This window comes from Solea solea, chromosome 4, assembly GCF_958295425.1.
Source record: "Solea solea chromosome 4, fSolSol10.1, whole genome shotgun sequence".
Lineage (NCBI taxonomy): Eukaryota > Metazoa > Chordata > Actinopteri > Pleuronectiformes > Soleidae > Solea > Solea solea.
Genome location: NC_081137.1, coordinates 23,182,434 through 23,197,827, shown reverse-complemented (window position 1 = coordinate 23,197,827; position 15,394 = coordinate 23,182,434). Strand labels below are relative to the sequence as shown.

The following is a 15,394-nucleotide window of genomic DNA, read 5'->3' as shown; positions in this document are numbered from 1 at the left end:
AGGGGACCTCATTTGAGGCTGCCGTTTTCTCGCCGCCGTTTCATTATCTGACATTAGTCAGCGCAATGCAATTTGCACGTCCGACTTTCCAATTCACACTTTTTAACGTCAAGGAAATACAAATAGACCCCGAACAGGCGCGCTGTGCTTGTAATTAGCGACGTGTGTAGTCACAGAGGGGTCAGTGGCCGCGGAAACCGTGGAAACCGTGGAAACCGGGTTGCAAATTGCACATTTGCGCTGGGGCGGAAGCTCACAGCTGATCTTTACACTTTTAGGACAGTTATATAAAGCGTGTGCTGTTTTTAGTTAGCTGTTAAAAAACACTTAAAAAAGCAAACAGATGCCATTTTCTCTCCGGACAATTTAAAAAAATGTCCCTGGTGCAGAGTGACAAAAAAAAAGTCCAAATTTTCTTTCAATTTGACTGAAATATATGATGCAACTGCATTGTATAGCTTGTGTGTGTGTGTGTGTGAGTGTGTGTGTGTGTGTGTGTGTGTAGCTCACAGCTCAGTATTTCTTCAGCCCACTCGTTCTGTCAGCGAATGGACTGAAATAAACCTCCTTTTCAAACTGTGTTCACCACTGCAGGCCATGTGCCTTTCAATTGTGAAGACTCCTGAAATAGGACGGTGACATCAGTGTGTGTGTGAGTGTGTGTGTGTGGCCCCTGTCACTCTGAAAGGAGACAATTAGCATTCACAGGGACAGTTTTCATCAACTTTTATCTCAAAAGGCCATGTCACCTTTCCACAAACTGGAATTGTGGCTGTTTGGCAGATTAAATGCACCTCCACCCGCCTCTTTTGGTAGACAAGGGAGCTTCCTTGACCTTGCTGATAAACCATAGTGTCAAGCTCTTCATTTAAAAAGGAAACACACTGAGTCATGTGTTCATGTGCTCAAGTACACTTTCTGTTCCGTCACATGAATGTGATTTAAACATATCTACAATAGGCATGCTCGCTGCAAAATGGACCTCATTGCAGTCTTAATTGGAACATATGATATGCTGTAAGCATGCATCTTCAAACAAGCTTAAAATACTTTCATTCCCTACATGTCGTCATCTGTGCACAACCTGCCGTCCCTTTGAAAACCAAACATAACCACAACCAGAGCAACGTGCAGCTTGATTTTCTTTTATTGTCCTTTAGTCACAGTTAATAGAGAGAATTAGCCGAGCAGGTTATGACTCAGTTCTCAAAGGGGGATCGGTTTGCGTTGGGAGGGAAAGCGCGGTGGAAGCTGAAGCGGGAGGATCATGAACAGCATCCTGCCGCGTCGGCCCCGGGTCGAGCTGACCGGTGTGCTGGGTCAGTGTGAGCGGAAAACAAAACAAAAGAAACACAGACGACACAGTGGCACTGGCAACTTTAACCGGCTGAAAGTAGACAACCCTGTCGTAGGCGAAACAATGTGGAAACACTGCTGTGGAATCGTCACTGGAGCATCCACTGGTTATGTGAATAGTGTGGATTTGTCGTTTTCAGCCACAGTTAGACTCACGTTGCCTGACCTTCAAAAGTATTGTTTGTGATGTGTGGACCCTCACGCACGCTAAGCAGATGGTCTCGTCCTGACTTATGTGTTGAGTTTAAATGTAGACCTTTGCATAGCTCCTAACCACACACACACCCAGCCAGCCTGGATGCTTTTTGAACGTTTTAAAGATTAGTGTTAATCCTCCGAAGACGGGACTCTAATTAGACTTAACACAGTGCAGGGGTTGTCTGTTTCAGTCCGTTAAGGCTCTGCTGACTCTGCAGAAAGCGTCAGGTCGAGAAGCCCAACAAACACACAGGTAAAGATTTACTGGCAGGAGAGAGGGGGGGGGGGGGGGGAGAGAAAGAGGAGGAGAGCTATTGCAACAGCGGCTAGTTCACTGTGGTTACGACGACGACGACAACAACAACAACAACAGAGTGAAACAGGACAGAGGGAGCCAGAATGAGTCCACACTCGGGCAGGGGGACGTGTGGGACGCTTATTTGAATTTCAAAAACTGCATAAGTACGGTACGTCTGGCTGGCTGCCTCCGCACTGTGCACTGCAGAGTGCCCCCTTTTTAATGTTATCTCTGATACCTATTGAGTTACTGAGGAGGAGGAGGAGGAGGAGGAGTACAGTAAGAATGCAGGTAAAGGATAAAGAGATAATACAGAGAGAGAGAGAGAGAGAGGGAGGTGCATCTGCAGAAAGAAGCAGTGAGGTGCTGGAGGCTCAAGGAGCCAAAGTGCAGCAGACACATGCAGTCAGACACAGGCAATATACCTTTGAGGAAAAGAGCCGGAGGAGCTTTTGTCCAGACAGGAAACAAAGAATATGTGGAATTGAAAGAGAGTAACACAAAAAAAAAAAACACACACAAACACACAAAGAATACATGTAAACAGAGAAATAAACATTCATAAAAAGGGACACAAATAAACAGACACACACAAGGATAATGTTGATAACAATTTACAAGTATTTGTACTTTTAACACAGAGAGACAGAATATACTGTCGAGAGACAGACATGGGGAGAGATGCATGGTGGGATATATACGTATGTATGTATATATGGTCTTTATGTCAGGAAACGTGTATCAGTATCGTTTGGAGTAGATTTTGGGTCATGACGTCATAATGGAAGCATTTATTTGTCTTCAGGAAACTAAAGTGAAAAGAGGAAAGTCCTCTGCGTCGCATGAAAGCAATTCCAAATAAATAAGTTCTTCATTTATATCATAAGATTTTCAGTCAAAGACCTGCTTCTCGTCGCATACTTGGCAAGTCCATGCAGAGAACCTAGAAGAGCTCCTCTGAGATGGCAAACTGGCATCACACCTTCCACTCTATTCATTATTCATTCATTCATCCACGGGACACACTTGGACCACGTGCACCACCTTAGCTTTTAGAGGCTGAAACTGGAGCGCCCCACTTTCCCACCCCCCCTAAAGTTCCACTTCAATACTCCCGTTCACCCAAGAGCACAGTATACCCACAGGTTTAACATTTCATGTCTTATCTTCCAAGTCTTGTGAAACCAGTCCAAAATCTGAGATCGTCTACCTTCAATCTTTATATATATATATATATATATATATATATATATATATATAAAAATAATGTACTGCAAAAACTTTACTGCAGGTTTTTGTAATTATACAAACATGCATTCTTAAAAATCAAAGGTTTTTCCTCTATATATGACGTTGAATGTTATGTGATGAGCTGGTTTTATTTGTGTATGTGTATTTTTGCTGTAAGAGGTAAATGCACTTGGCTTAGTATTTGGTGAGAGACTTTCCACTGGGATGCCATGATCTCTTTGGGGATTTAGGACTCGCGTCGTCAGAGCGACTCTCCTGTCATGTGACGCGGGTCTAAATTACAACTGGAACAGATGTGTGATGGATTAGGAGACGGTTTCGAGCCGCACGCCTTGTTTATTGAGTCATTTGAGTCGGTGGCGCTGGAGTACGATGCTCCCTTTGCGATACTAAGCGGTGTATAGATGTTTCCTGATGCTTATCCCACCACAGTAGTGTAGTGAGAGTGAGAGTGGGAGGGAACGTGACCTTTCACCTGAATAAGGGATATTGTACAAACAAATCTAAATCATGTTCTTTGTAGCTGTGTGAGGGGATAATGATAAAATAAAGGGTTTCATAAAGACGCTCACCGGATTTTTCTTCTTCCTGTCCTTTTTGGCACTCGGCTTCCTGTTGCTGACAAAGTAGTGCAGCGTGCCGTACTCTATGAGCGCGGCGAAGACGAAGATGAAGCAGACGGAGACGAACAGGTCCATGGCGGTGACGTAAGAGACTTTTGGGAGGGATTTCCTGGCGATGGTACTCAGCGTGGTCATGGTTAGCACAGTGGTGATTCCTGGAGAAGAGAAGCAGAGAAAACGAGGAGAAACGAAGCAATCAGAGACCGGCAACAAGCCTCTGGCGGCCTCTGTTGGTCATATTGTGAAAGTGCAGAGTGGAAGCACAAACAAACAGACAGACAGACAGACAGAGCCATTAAAAACTAAAAAACTCTGTGGTTTGAAGTGATTTGGACTAAAGGAAAATGTTAGAATTTAAAAAATACAAGTTATGGTAGTAAAATAAAGGAAACTAAAAATGTAGAGATTTTTGCTTGCTTGTAAAGATAGCTTACAAATCCATTCACACATTTATTCAAGTGTTATTCTGTGCTAATAACTTTTTTTTTAATTAATTGACTTGCATGTTTATGTGTTTTTTCAATCTGTTGTAGAGCTGTTAATCTATTCCTAAATTAAAAACTATTTTGATAATTGATTAATTGGTTTGAAGCTTTGTTCATGATTAAAACAAGATTGTTTCAGCTTCTTAAATGTGAATATTTTCTTCATTTCTTTGCTCTGGATGACAAAGAAATCATTAAAAGTGAATCATTTTGGTTTGTGGACAAAACAAGACATTTGAGAACATCATCATTTCCAGGTGTGACGAACACCGATCAACATTTTTTAAGGTTTTCTGATATTTTATCGACCAAGCGATTAATCGAGAAAATAATCCACAGATTGAAAATGATCGTTAGTTACAGCCCTAATCTGTAGACACTTGTTAATGGTTAAGGTAAAATGTTTTTAAGTCAGGAACATGCTGCGCTGCCCACTGAAAAAACAAAATTAAACTAATTATCTTACAGATCAGCAGCTTTTTTTTATGATGTTTTATGACATATAGTATACCGCGTATAAAAAGAAGATTACTGTTGGTTGTGGCCGTGAGGAGGGAGAGTGAGCAGCTGTTTCACTGTCCCCTTGATCCACATAGTCTACAGGTTCAAAAGCCATTGACCACCGCGCTGACACACGGCTTACACCATCTGGTAACCTCTCCACTCGTACTCACTCTCTCACTGTGTGGCTCTAACGACGATGATGCAGATGGGGGTGGAGTGATGTTTCATGATGAAGAAATGTGTTATTATTGGACACAGTGAAACAACAGATTCTCCTTCATGGGAATAGTTTGGCTTTGTAGAGGATGATTAGTGTTGTGGACTGAAATACATTGGTGTCAAAGTTAACAGCACAGTATTGTGAGTGAATTGATAGATTTCTGGTTGGTATTGATGGATTAAGTAAAATGTCATCTACATTAATCTGCTGTCTAACCACCTGGCTGCCGCGGCCGCCCACATCATTTCTCAAGAAGGATTATTAGGACGTTTGACTCTTGGTTCAATTCTAGCCGCAAATTAATGGCGTTATTATTTTGACGGCAAAATATTGAGCGGCAGAAGCACGGGGAAAACACAACAGCCCTATTTTTAGCGAGATTAACGACAGGCGGCGCGGCACAGCGACCGCGCCCGCCTGCGGCCATCGCTTTACATTCAGTTATGCTCGCTAATGATCACATCACATCGACTCCAGGTCAGGATTTAAAGCCTCAAGGATCCAAAAGGAAAGCTGACGAAGTATTCTGCACGTAGCTGCATCGCGCGTGAACTTTTGAGGTTGTCCACCAGATGCCGGGGGCAAGTTCAAAAGCTGACAAATTTCTTTGAAATCCGCACTTCTGGCCTATTTTTTTTTTTTTGCCTTCAGCGAAGAGGCCACCTGTATTATTATTATTATTGTGCTGAAGCTGCATCTCTGCATCTTCCTTGTGCAACTGCATAATTAATGCCTCATTAGGGCATGCATGGAAACATACGTGCCAGGACAGGCTCCTCTAATCAAGATGAACTATATTCCAAAGCAGCCGCCCTGTATCCACGGGGGGAAAGGAGACGGGGGGAGGAGGAGAAAGGATTGTAAACGATAGGGTGAGAAAAAAAAAGAGAATGGCAAAGAGAAAAAGGAAGCTTAAGCAGACAGCTTTTCAGAATGTGGTGCCGTGTAACCACCAGCAAACCCTGACTTAACTGCACCATGTTTGGGTTTGGAGAAGCTGGACTGATTACAGAAGTAATCTCGTCTAAATGTATAGTACTTCAAACTAAACGATCAAAATGGTTTTGAGGATTTGAGGAAGTATCTGTTGAGTTTGTACCTAATGATGTCCTGGCCGGAACTGCATCCTTGTTGATCCAGAAGGAGACCCAGGAGAGGACAACAATGAGGGTGCATGGAATGTAGGTCTGGATTGTGAAGTAGCCCATTCTCCTGCTCAGGTCAAAGAAGACGGTCAGCACCACGTAGTCTCCTGGAGAGAAGGAGGAGAAATAAGAAGAGCATGAAGATTGTTTGAAATACATAATAAACACGTCGGCCGTCGAGGTTTTCCAGGAGGAATCGAATGAACTTCTGTATTTTAATTTACAAATTCAAAGAGCGAAAATGATTAGTATCGAGTGTTGATGCTCACGTCTCTCACATCATCTATGAGGATAAACGTAAACACCAGAATCCAGCTGATGATAAGCTTGACTGTCCGACCACAGCAGATGTTAAGTCTAAGGAGGCTGAGGTCGGCTGATAGACCTGACCCATGTGGTCTGCTGGTTTAAAATGCAAGCTAAACATGAATGCACACATGCCTAAAACCCCCTACACACACACACACACACACACACCCCTGCAGCAGCCTGACAGAGCAGCAAAGGTTGCCAATAGTTGCCGTCTTCTTCAGCCGTCTACCACACATCTGTCTGCCAATTTCTCCGATTTTAAACAGCACTTTATTAATGACTTCCTCCTCAGTCTGTTGTCAGCTCATTGATTAATGTCAGACTGTTACCGGTGTCAGAAACCTCGGCCCGGCCCCTCACCGTGGTTGTAACCTGCAGGGGTGCAAACCTACTCTCTCGCAGCCGCCGTGAATGTACAGCATGTGTGTGTGTGTGTGTGTGAGAGCGTGGAGAACGTCTCTGCAGCTGGAGAATGAACAGCTGGCTAATAGTTTTCCTCATGAGGAAGGTCACACAGCACAACACAACACAACACAACACAACACAGTGCGTTGAAAAGCAGCCAACATCTGTGTGTTTCGGTGTAAATTAGAGACGAATCGTGAAGGAGATTACCCCGCCAGTGCGTTAGTAACGTCTGCGAACATATGCTCCGTGTGTGATTGAGTCCTCGTCGTGGGCCGGACGGACCTCGGTGTGATTTATTCCAGCACGCACCCTCGGTTCACCCGGCCATTCATAGCATTATTAAATAAACCAAGGGCAATAACCAGCGGCAGCACGACTACAGTATAGCTGTTCATAGAACCACATGTGTTTTCTGCTGACGCGGGCAGGTGCACGGGGTATTACAGCACGTTTGTAGGAGTACAGGAGGCACGTGACGGCCGCTCTGAGGGATCTCGCGGCCCACTATTTTGTTTTTATTAACGTTACATTAGCAGGGGCCCAAAACGGAGACCCCTGACAGCTGAGAAACTGCCGCTTAATACACTTATTCCAGCTTGGTCAGCAGCACAAAGCCTTCTTCACATTTACTCAGACTCTTAATGATAATGGGCTTTCCACCACAGGGGCGAGGCTGTGCTGGTGTAAGGGCCCCGCCCCCCCCACCACCCCCACCTCTCTACTGTCTTACTCCACTTTCGGTCTCTGCGCCAGTTTCATTAGAGGCTACAGCACTTAATGCCAGGAAGACAATTTGAGGAGGCATTATCGACCGATGCCCTCGGTTCTGGCGGCCTGATGTATCCGTATCAGAGCACCTGCCATTACAGGTCTGCCGTGATGTATGTTTGTTAACGACGTCCTGATTTCACTCAAAACAAAGTGGGCTCGAGTTCTATCTCCGCTCCAGTGTTTGGCTGCAGAGTTCACGACGTTACAGTACGAGACGCAAGCAGCTCGATGTTTCAGGGTCACAACACAATTAGTGCAGGGTTAGATTCAGGTTAATCTGATGCTAGTTAGTGCATCGTACAACCACAAGGAGTTTTTTTAATGTAATGACCATTAAAATTGAGTTTAACTGTATCTTTATCTGTTAGTATTGGCCTGTGTGTCCCTTCACTTCACTGTCGCACACACGACACAAGCCAATGGATCTTTCCTCTTGTCTTGTTGATTTAATTAGGGTTTTAAAAAAGTTGATCTTGATTTGTATCACTTTTAAATCAGCTTATGACTTTTCTCTTGCCATATAGACGTTTGTACATTTAAAATGGGAGGATCATCTTACATGGTTTTGCACACTTCACATGTACGAATGGTACGAAAGGTCCCTGTTTAATTATTATTATTATTATTGTACCAGAATGAAAGAAGCTGTGGTACCAAAGCCTTCATGGATGTCCCACCTGCCCTGCACACCTCTCAGATTAACCTTCTCCAGAGCTCCCCCATCTGTCAACGCAGGCAGATGAGTGTGTGTTCACACCTCCATCCTCACAGGGCGTAAACACGGCTCTGCTTTTCAAGACTTGTTACCTTTAAGGTGAAAATGTCCCTTCTGTGGATCAACAATAAATACAAAGACGCTGCTAAGAGCCCGTGTTTCACATGTATGATGATCTCGGTCAGTGTTGGATTCTGCAGCAACAAGAACACAATCAGGGCACAAAGCTCTGCTGAGGCTCTTGATTATTATTATTTAAATCCATAAAAATCAAAAAGAACAGCTGTGTGGAAGCTCAGCTTGTTTGCATTAGGTAGCTCAAAACTGTTTGGATGAAGATACGGTTTGAGGTGCTTTTATTAGGACCACACATTTCACAGGCGAAAGCGATTTACTGTGAGCCGATGTAATCTATGGAAAGCAATAAAACCTCGACGGGGACGATCGTTCATCAGGAACCTGTGTCGGCCACGGAGATGACGCGCCAAGACACACGTGGTAGCTTGAAACGTGAGCCTCATGCCAAGGTGGGAACAAATATAATAGATGTTTTAGAAAAGGAAAATAGAAAAGAGTGTTGTAACATTCTGTATTTGATCAGTATTGAACCTATGAGGATGAACGTTGACCCTGCAGTGGCCTTACATTATTGCAGAGCAGCCACAGGGGAGCTTCACGGGAATGAAACATGGTAAATCAGGATTGCTGACCATAAGAAAAAAAAGAATGTCAGTTGAGAATATCATTCTGCTGGCAGCCAGGCTGTAAATTGGTGTGGATATAGATGGGCAGAAGAGACCTAAGGCACATGCGAGCCATCCAGTGAACGGAGACAAGGCAGACACATCGCCAAGCTGCTGACAGGCTGTCGTAGCGAGCTCCTCCGCTGTCAGGACTCATATATATCAGAGGTGACAGCGGATGCTATTGTGCATGCCATTGTGTTGGTGAGAAAGACAGGAGCTTTGCTAATGACCACAGTTATGCCACGGCTGCTTCCCGGGGTCAACAGTGCTCAACAGACAATGTTAACTCACCATTTTCTGTGTCATGAAAACACTCGGGGCGAAATGTGAGCGATTAACTGGTTATTTTGCATTTTATGGCAGCAAATCCTCGGCCGCCGGTGAGAAGCGAGATGATATCACAGCGTATGGAACTGCGTGATTATACACATGACAGGAGACTGTGCTGTTTAACCTCGTGTTTACTGTGGCAGGGACAGATGATTATCCCTCTCTTTTAAACGCGGTAATAGCTCTCAAATTATTGAGAGCAAGGCTGTTTATAGAATGTATGACAGGCGGTATGATGCTGCCATAACAGTTTCCCGAAAAAAGTATTGAAGAATATGAAAAAGTGCAGAAAAGTTTGATATTTTTAGATGATGCCACACGCTATATGAACGCTGGATTAACCACTGTGGGGCAAAGTAAGCAACGGGGCCCCCTTTTTAACCCCACACTATCTCCAGAGTTTATATGACCTACATATAAAATGTAAAATGACTTACTTCTCACTGAGTGTTCCAACTTACATGTCTGAAAATGGCTTCATTATTTTCCCATTCACAATGATGGCATGTTATTCACACTCATTACCTTCTAAAATTCAACTTTCTCTCTCCTTTCTTGACATTTTAATGGGCCGCTGCTTTATTTTCTTATTTGTTCTCATTATTTTGGCCAGGTAACAGATCTAATCCACAATAAACAGATGAATTGCCTTTTTTGCTCCATTTGTGCTTTACAAAGGGCAGATTAACAACATTTTAAAACAAAGAGCTCATTTGGAAAAAGGTGAAGAGAGAATTAGAGATTATTTGTGGCTGTGACAGAAAATGACAGGTAAAGCACACAAGACTGCTTTCCAGAGTCCTATGTTAATTAGCGCATAAAATATACAATGCGAGCCTTAAAAAGACATTGAATTGTTTCAGTACGAGCAGCCAGAGGGACACATATGGAGATTATTTATATAAACTTCTCAGTAATATTTTACCACATCCACAAGGCCACGATTCAGCTTCAGCAGCACTAAATACACTTATAAATAGTTACTTAAAGGGTAAGAATGTCACTCCACTGGTCATAAAACCTCCACATCAGTAACAACTTATCATCACAGATCCTGGACTTAATATAAACACTGTACACTGTAACCTTTTTTGTGACGTGAACAAACTTTGGAACAAAAATTGGAATTTTAAATTAGTTTTCCTGCCATTTCAATGTCAATTTTGACCATGACCTGACTTCTGGGGGCGCTATAGAGCCCTGGGGCTACAAAACCTACGCCACTATAGCATTTTTTGATGACCCGAGCTTTTATGCAAGTTAACCCCCTCAAAAATGACCGATAATCCACGGATATAATACTGCTTTTTTCAGGTCATAAAGATCACACTGATATCAGTCAACATTCATCATGTCGTCATACTACAAACCATAAAACCCCTAAACGTCACTGTAGAGGACAGTTCTATATGTTATAATGGTGCAGAGTACTTTACAAACACACTAATCTACAGTCATTTTAATCTAAATCGGGTGGAGACACTTAGACAAACACTGTAATAGCCAAGACAATCAGTGCCCTTTTTATTGCCAATGGCTTTGAGTGATAACAATAAAGGGTTTTTAAGCTTTAGAAATCAAATTAATCCTATTTAATTTACTGACTGAATGAAAAACTACAACACTGATTTACGTTGTTGTTGTTTTTTGTGCCGTACTCTACAAGCTTTGTTTAAGGGTAATTTACTCAAAAATACACACACTTAAAAAAAGACATATTTAATGCAGGTTGTCTTCTAAGCAAATTTGCTTCTTTTGCTTGAGTTCATACGTAATTCCGGCTGCCCAGCGTGAGGATTAACAACACCTCCCCTCGTAGAGATTCATGGACACTTTCATTTACGGTTCACATTTGCATTAATGTACAGGTTAAACCTCTTAGTAAATATAGTGCCAGCTTAGGTGAACTCCCAGCTTGAAATTGAATTTCACCGGTCACCTATGCTCAACCCTCCTGTGATAAACCTCAGCTAGATTATAGCAGTTGTGACATGTATTAGCATAACAAGCACAGCATGCATTATTAAGAGTTTTTATATACGGAAAGAATTTAGGTGACATACTATACTAGAATGTCATCATTTGCTTTTTTCACTACACAGTCCCGGCACGGCACGGCACGGCACGGCACGGCACTCCAGTACTATAGTACCTCCCCAGCGTGGGTGGAGTCATCATAGCACGGCTGCATGAAACTACTGTGACACACAAACTAGAGACTAGTGACTCGGCGTAACTGAATTATTACACTCCTTCAGTACTTCCTGCATGACCGGAGCAGAGACTCTGTCATTGGAGAGTCACTGAACTGAAATACACGGGAAAGAGTTGATGATTCCTTTGCTAAATGTTGGAGATTAACGCTAAGTTTTCAGGCTTTTTAACTGATCTACAGTTTGGCATTGTTTGGTTTGATTCTTGTGTCGGACGTCCTGCTCATGACTCTTCCAGTGACGACACCGTGACGGATCAGTGGACGACAGTCTGACGACGTCACATATACAGTAGTGTCGGCTCAGCTCCCTTGGAACCAGCTACTCGTGCCGTGCCGAGTGGAGTCGCGTCGTGGAAAAGCCTAACCCTAACCTATGAATTAAACAAGCAGACATATGATGTTCTCCTCTCTCCTTATTTCTTACGGCCAATTACATTAAGACCCTGGTTTGCATAATGTTACATGGGGCCAAGACGCTGCTGAGTGAGAAAGATATCCCGACCCTAGCAATGTGTTTTATTTTGCAACCGGGACTTGGCCCAGGAACAACTGCCTGGCAGAGTGGCATCAACTCTGTGCTGCTTTAAGCCTCTAAATCTGCAGTCCTTTGAAACAACGAACCAAGAAGACAGATGTTAAATGTGTGTGTACATCAAAGCATGGACTCAGTGTGAGCTGTAGAAATAGCTGTAAGGTTTCCACACTCTCATTATGCGTCTCTCTCTCTCTCTGAAAGGTCTCACTGGATCAACTCCCTCCTTGTAGATTTAATACTGATCATAAACAGGCTGTTATTACAAATTCTGCTCTGTAATAATGAAAAAAATAATATTTCCACCCCCTGGTGGTATATGCTCTTATTGGAGGAATTTCTGCAGTGATAGTAACATGAATAAATGAAAAGTTAACTGTGGTACAAGCAGGAGCAGTAATATCAGTCCAATCAGCCAATTAAAAACTTTCAAAACAAATTACAGAATAGGTCTTACTTAAAGATTAAAGGCCACGTGAATATACAGCACACATCATCCTCATGAACTGTTGTGTTGTCTTACGTAGGTGTAGTCTGCACAGATGGGAGTCTACACCATAGTAAATATGACATTTACATCCTGAGGTCGCTCAAAAATCTTCAATATGAGTCAGAGTGAGGATGATTTTTTTCAGAATGACACAATCCTCCAAAAACCAGCATCTCTGACAACTTTGATCTGTTTTGGTATTGGCTGAACATCCTCATCTATTCCCCCGCCCCCCCTTTCCTTTTTTTAAACCTGCATCCCTCTGCCTCCTGACCTCAATCTTTGCTTGCTGAACAGTAACCTGTTTTATTTACTTTTCCTCTTATGCTTTAATTTTGTAGTTTGTATATTCCAATGAAAAATAAAAGCGTGGCAGGACATACTAGTTACACCATATAGTTGATAAGAGTGGAGCTGCCTTCGCGAACAATAGACCAACCCGCTAATGTTTTTTAAAGGCAGGTTTTGACTAAGGAAGGAAGAGAGAGCCTTATTTTTTTTATTCTTCTCCTATGGCTCTATCCTCCTCACTCATTGTTTTAAGGTTTAAATTATGTATACGGTCATCTAAATGCGAGAATGGTGGAGGGGTGAATGTGTAATAAGTAGGCCACAGGAGCGCCAATAAAAATTCCACCCTTTTGCGAAAGTGAGCAGGGAAGAAGGGGCTGTGGAGAGGATGTAGCAGACACTTCTAGATGAGAATATTGTTGGTGTATAGCGTGTATGTGTGTGTGGATGGGGAGGAGTGTAAATTGGTATTTAACTTCAAAAAAGAAGGATTCTGGCTGAGTCAGAGCATTTTTCCTCCCACTCCTGCCCATCACAACTATCACCCAGAAGCAAGAGGGAGAATTACAGCCAGAGAGAGGGAGAGGGAGCGGGAGAGGGGGAGGTAAAGGGAGGTGGAGATTAGAGAGAGCAACTATTACAGCAAAAGAGAAACACCATGGCTAATGGATTGTTTCAGTGTTTTTGGTCATTTTTTCCCCCCCTTAACCAAGATGAAGTGATTGTCATCTCATAAAAAGCTGCATTACTGTGATAAAATTACTGCTTTCTCATTCAGCATAAACTCTTTTTAGTTTGAAGTGAGACTAGAATCAAAAATAGTTCTTCTCATTATTATACTGTTATACATCTCATACTTCTACATTTTTATTAGATGTTTGGGATTTTCCCCCGAAACATGTTACTAATCAAACCATTTCACACACGGGAAAGTGGAACAATTTCATACAACATGTTTGAGCCTCAGGTGCTTTATTGGATCAGGGATACGATGTCTCAGTGACAATAAAAAAAAATAAACTATTGGCATTTGGTTTTATTGGTTTTTGTCTCCCGCTGTGTTTCCTTGATTAAACCAGGCAGCGGGTGACAAGCATGCATGTCTTTGTTGGGATTCTGTTTATTCCCTCTTTTTAATTTGCTTTGACTTTTCTGCTTCTGCATCACCTATGGAAGACTCCACCGATCTTTTTTAAGTGAATTGCCCTTAAAATAATAAATATACTGTTTAGCAGGGCAAATTAAAAAAGAGGCCTGAATAAACCTAGGTCATCAATACTTGCCAATGATTTTCTTTAAAAAGAATCTTTCAATAAGACACATGGAATGTCTGAAAAGTCTCATTCTGATTTTATTTTTCACCCTCGAGTATTCCGGTGCAGTAAGAAGTGGCATCTATTTTAGACGCGTGTTATTGTGTGTCTGCGTCGCGGAGGATGCAATTATGGCGTCGTTCCTGATGCGGCATCTAAAGATAAAACATGGGATGCGTTCTGCGAAGCTATAAGGGGAATCCGTGGCACGTCAGCGATAAGCTGTGCTTACCCGAGCAGTTTTAGATGCAGTGTGTTATACGTATGTGTGCCCCATATAGTAACAATATTCCCATATAGGAGTTTTTTATCAATTGTAATCAATCATGATTGTGAGACATGGTGAAATGTACAAAATATACAGATAACCCTAACATTGGTTTTATGAGTGTGAGTGTGTTTTGGTGCAAATTGTAAAAAAAGAAAAACTAGTTTTATTAAATTAGGGAGATTTTTAGTGTCCAACAGGGAGAAGTGGCAGCAGGTTGGGGTTTAGTTGAAGATTGCAGATGTGTGCGTATATACCGTATATATAATTGTGGGCATGAATGTTGATTTTCCTTTGTTTCGCTGTCTGTTTTCCTCTTTCCGGGTTACTTCCTTTCAATCCACGTTTGCCCCCCATCCAAGAATCGTCTGTAAACTGTGGCTCGCTGTAATCGGGAGCGGGCCTCTGACGTGTCCCTGGGCTTTCTCCACTCAAACTGAATCACACAGGCGGGCGCACACAGACAACGGAGCTGCACGCCATAGCTTTGGGAAGGTCACTCTAAGAATAGCTTTCAATACGTAAAAAAAAAACAGGCTTGTATCCAGCAAAGAGCGCACGCTGAAATGTGCATGCGAGCCAATGGACACACAACAGCATACGTTAATTAATGGACACAGGGCCATAACAAAGGAAAACACACATAATAAAGGATGTAGCTGATTCAACAGCATTATGACTGACTCATGTCCTGCTTCAATAATCCACTGCTGAGAAGAATGAATCTATAGCAAACAAAGAGGGAAAGTTTGTCCAACTAAGCAACTTATTTATTCCACTCATGTGCTGGGAAGACGGTTAACAGGTGCAGGGAGAGTCCTCTAATAGTATTTGATGGTTAATGTAAATGCACCATATACTGGCTTCATTTACAAGTGGCTTTAAACCAAAAATAATAAACCAAATTGCTCATTTATCACAGT

The 15,394-nt window shown here is 42.5% G+C and overlaps 1 protein-coding gene across 4 annotated transcripts in view; it reads right to left on the bottom strand.

Annotated features, from left to right (window-relative positions):
- Nucleotides 1-15,394, bottom strand: part of gabrg2 (gamma-aminobutyric acid type A receptor subunit gamma2) — a 39,434-nt gene that overhangs the window by 2,387 nt on the left and 21,653 nt on the right. For 2 of the 4 annotated variants that reach the window (XM_058627361.1, XM_058627362.1), the window contains exons 7-9: nt 6,035-6,187; nt 3,676-3,881; nt 2,278-2,301 (exon numbers count right to left, since the gene is read on the bottom strand). In XM_058627361.1, the coding sequence (XP_058483344.1) occupies nt 2,278-2,301; nt 3,676-3,881; nt 6,035-6,187 (383 nt within the window). The remainder of the gene's footprint in view (nt 1-2,277; nt 2,302-3,675; nt 3,882-6,034; nt 6,188-15,394) is intronic. The other 2 variants (XM_058627364.1, XM_058627365.1) reach the window with 1 other exon arrangement.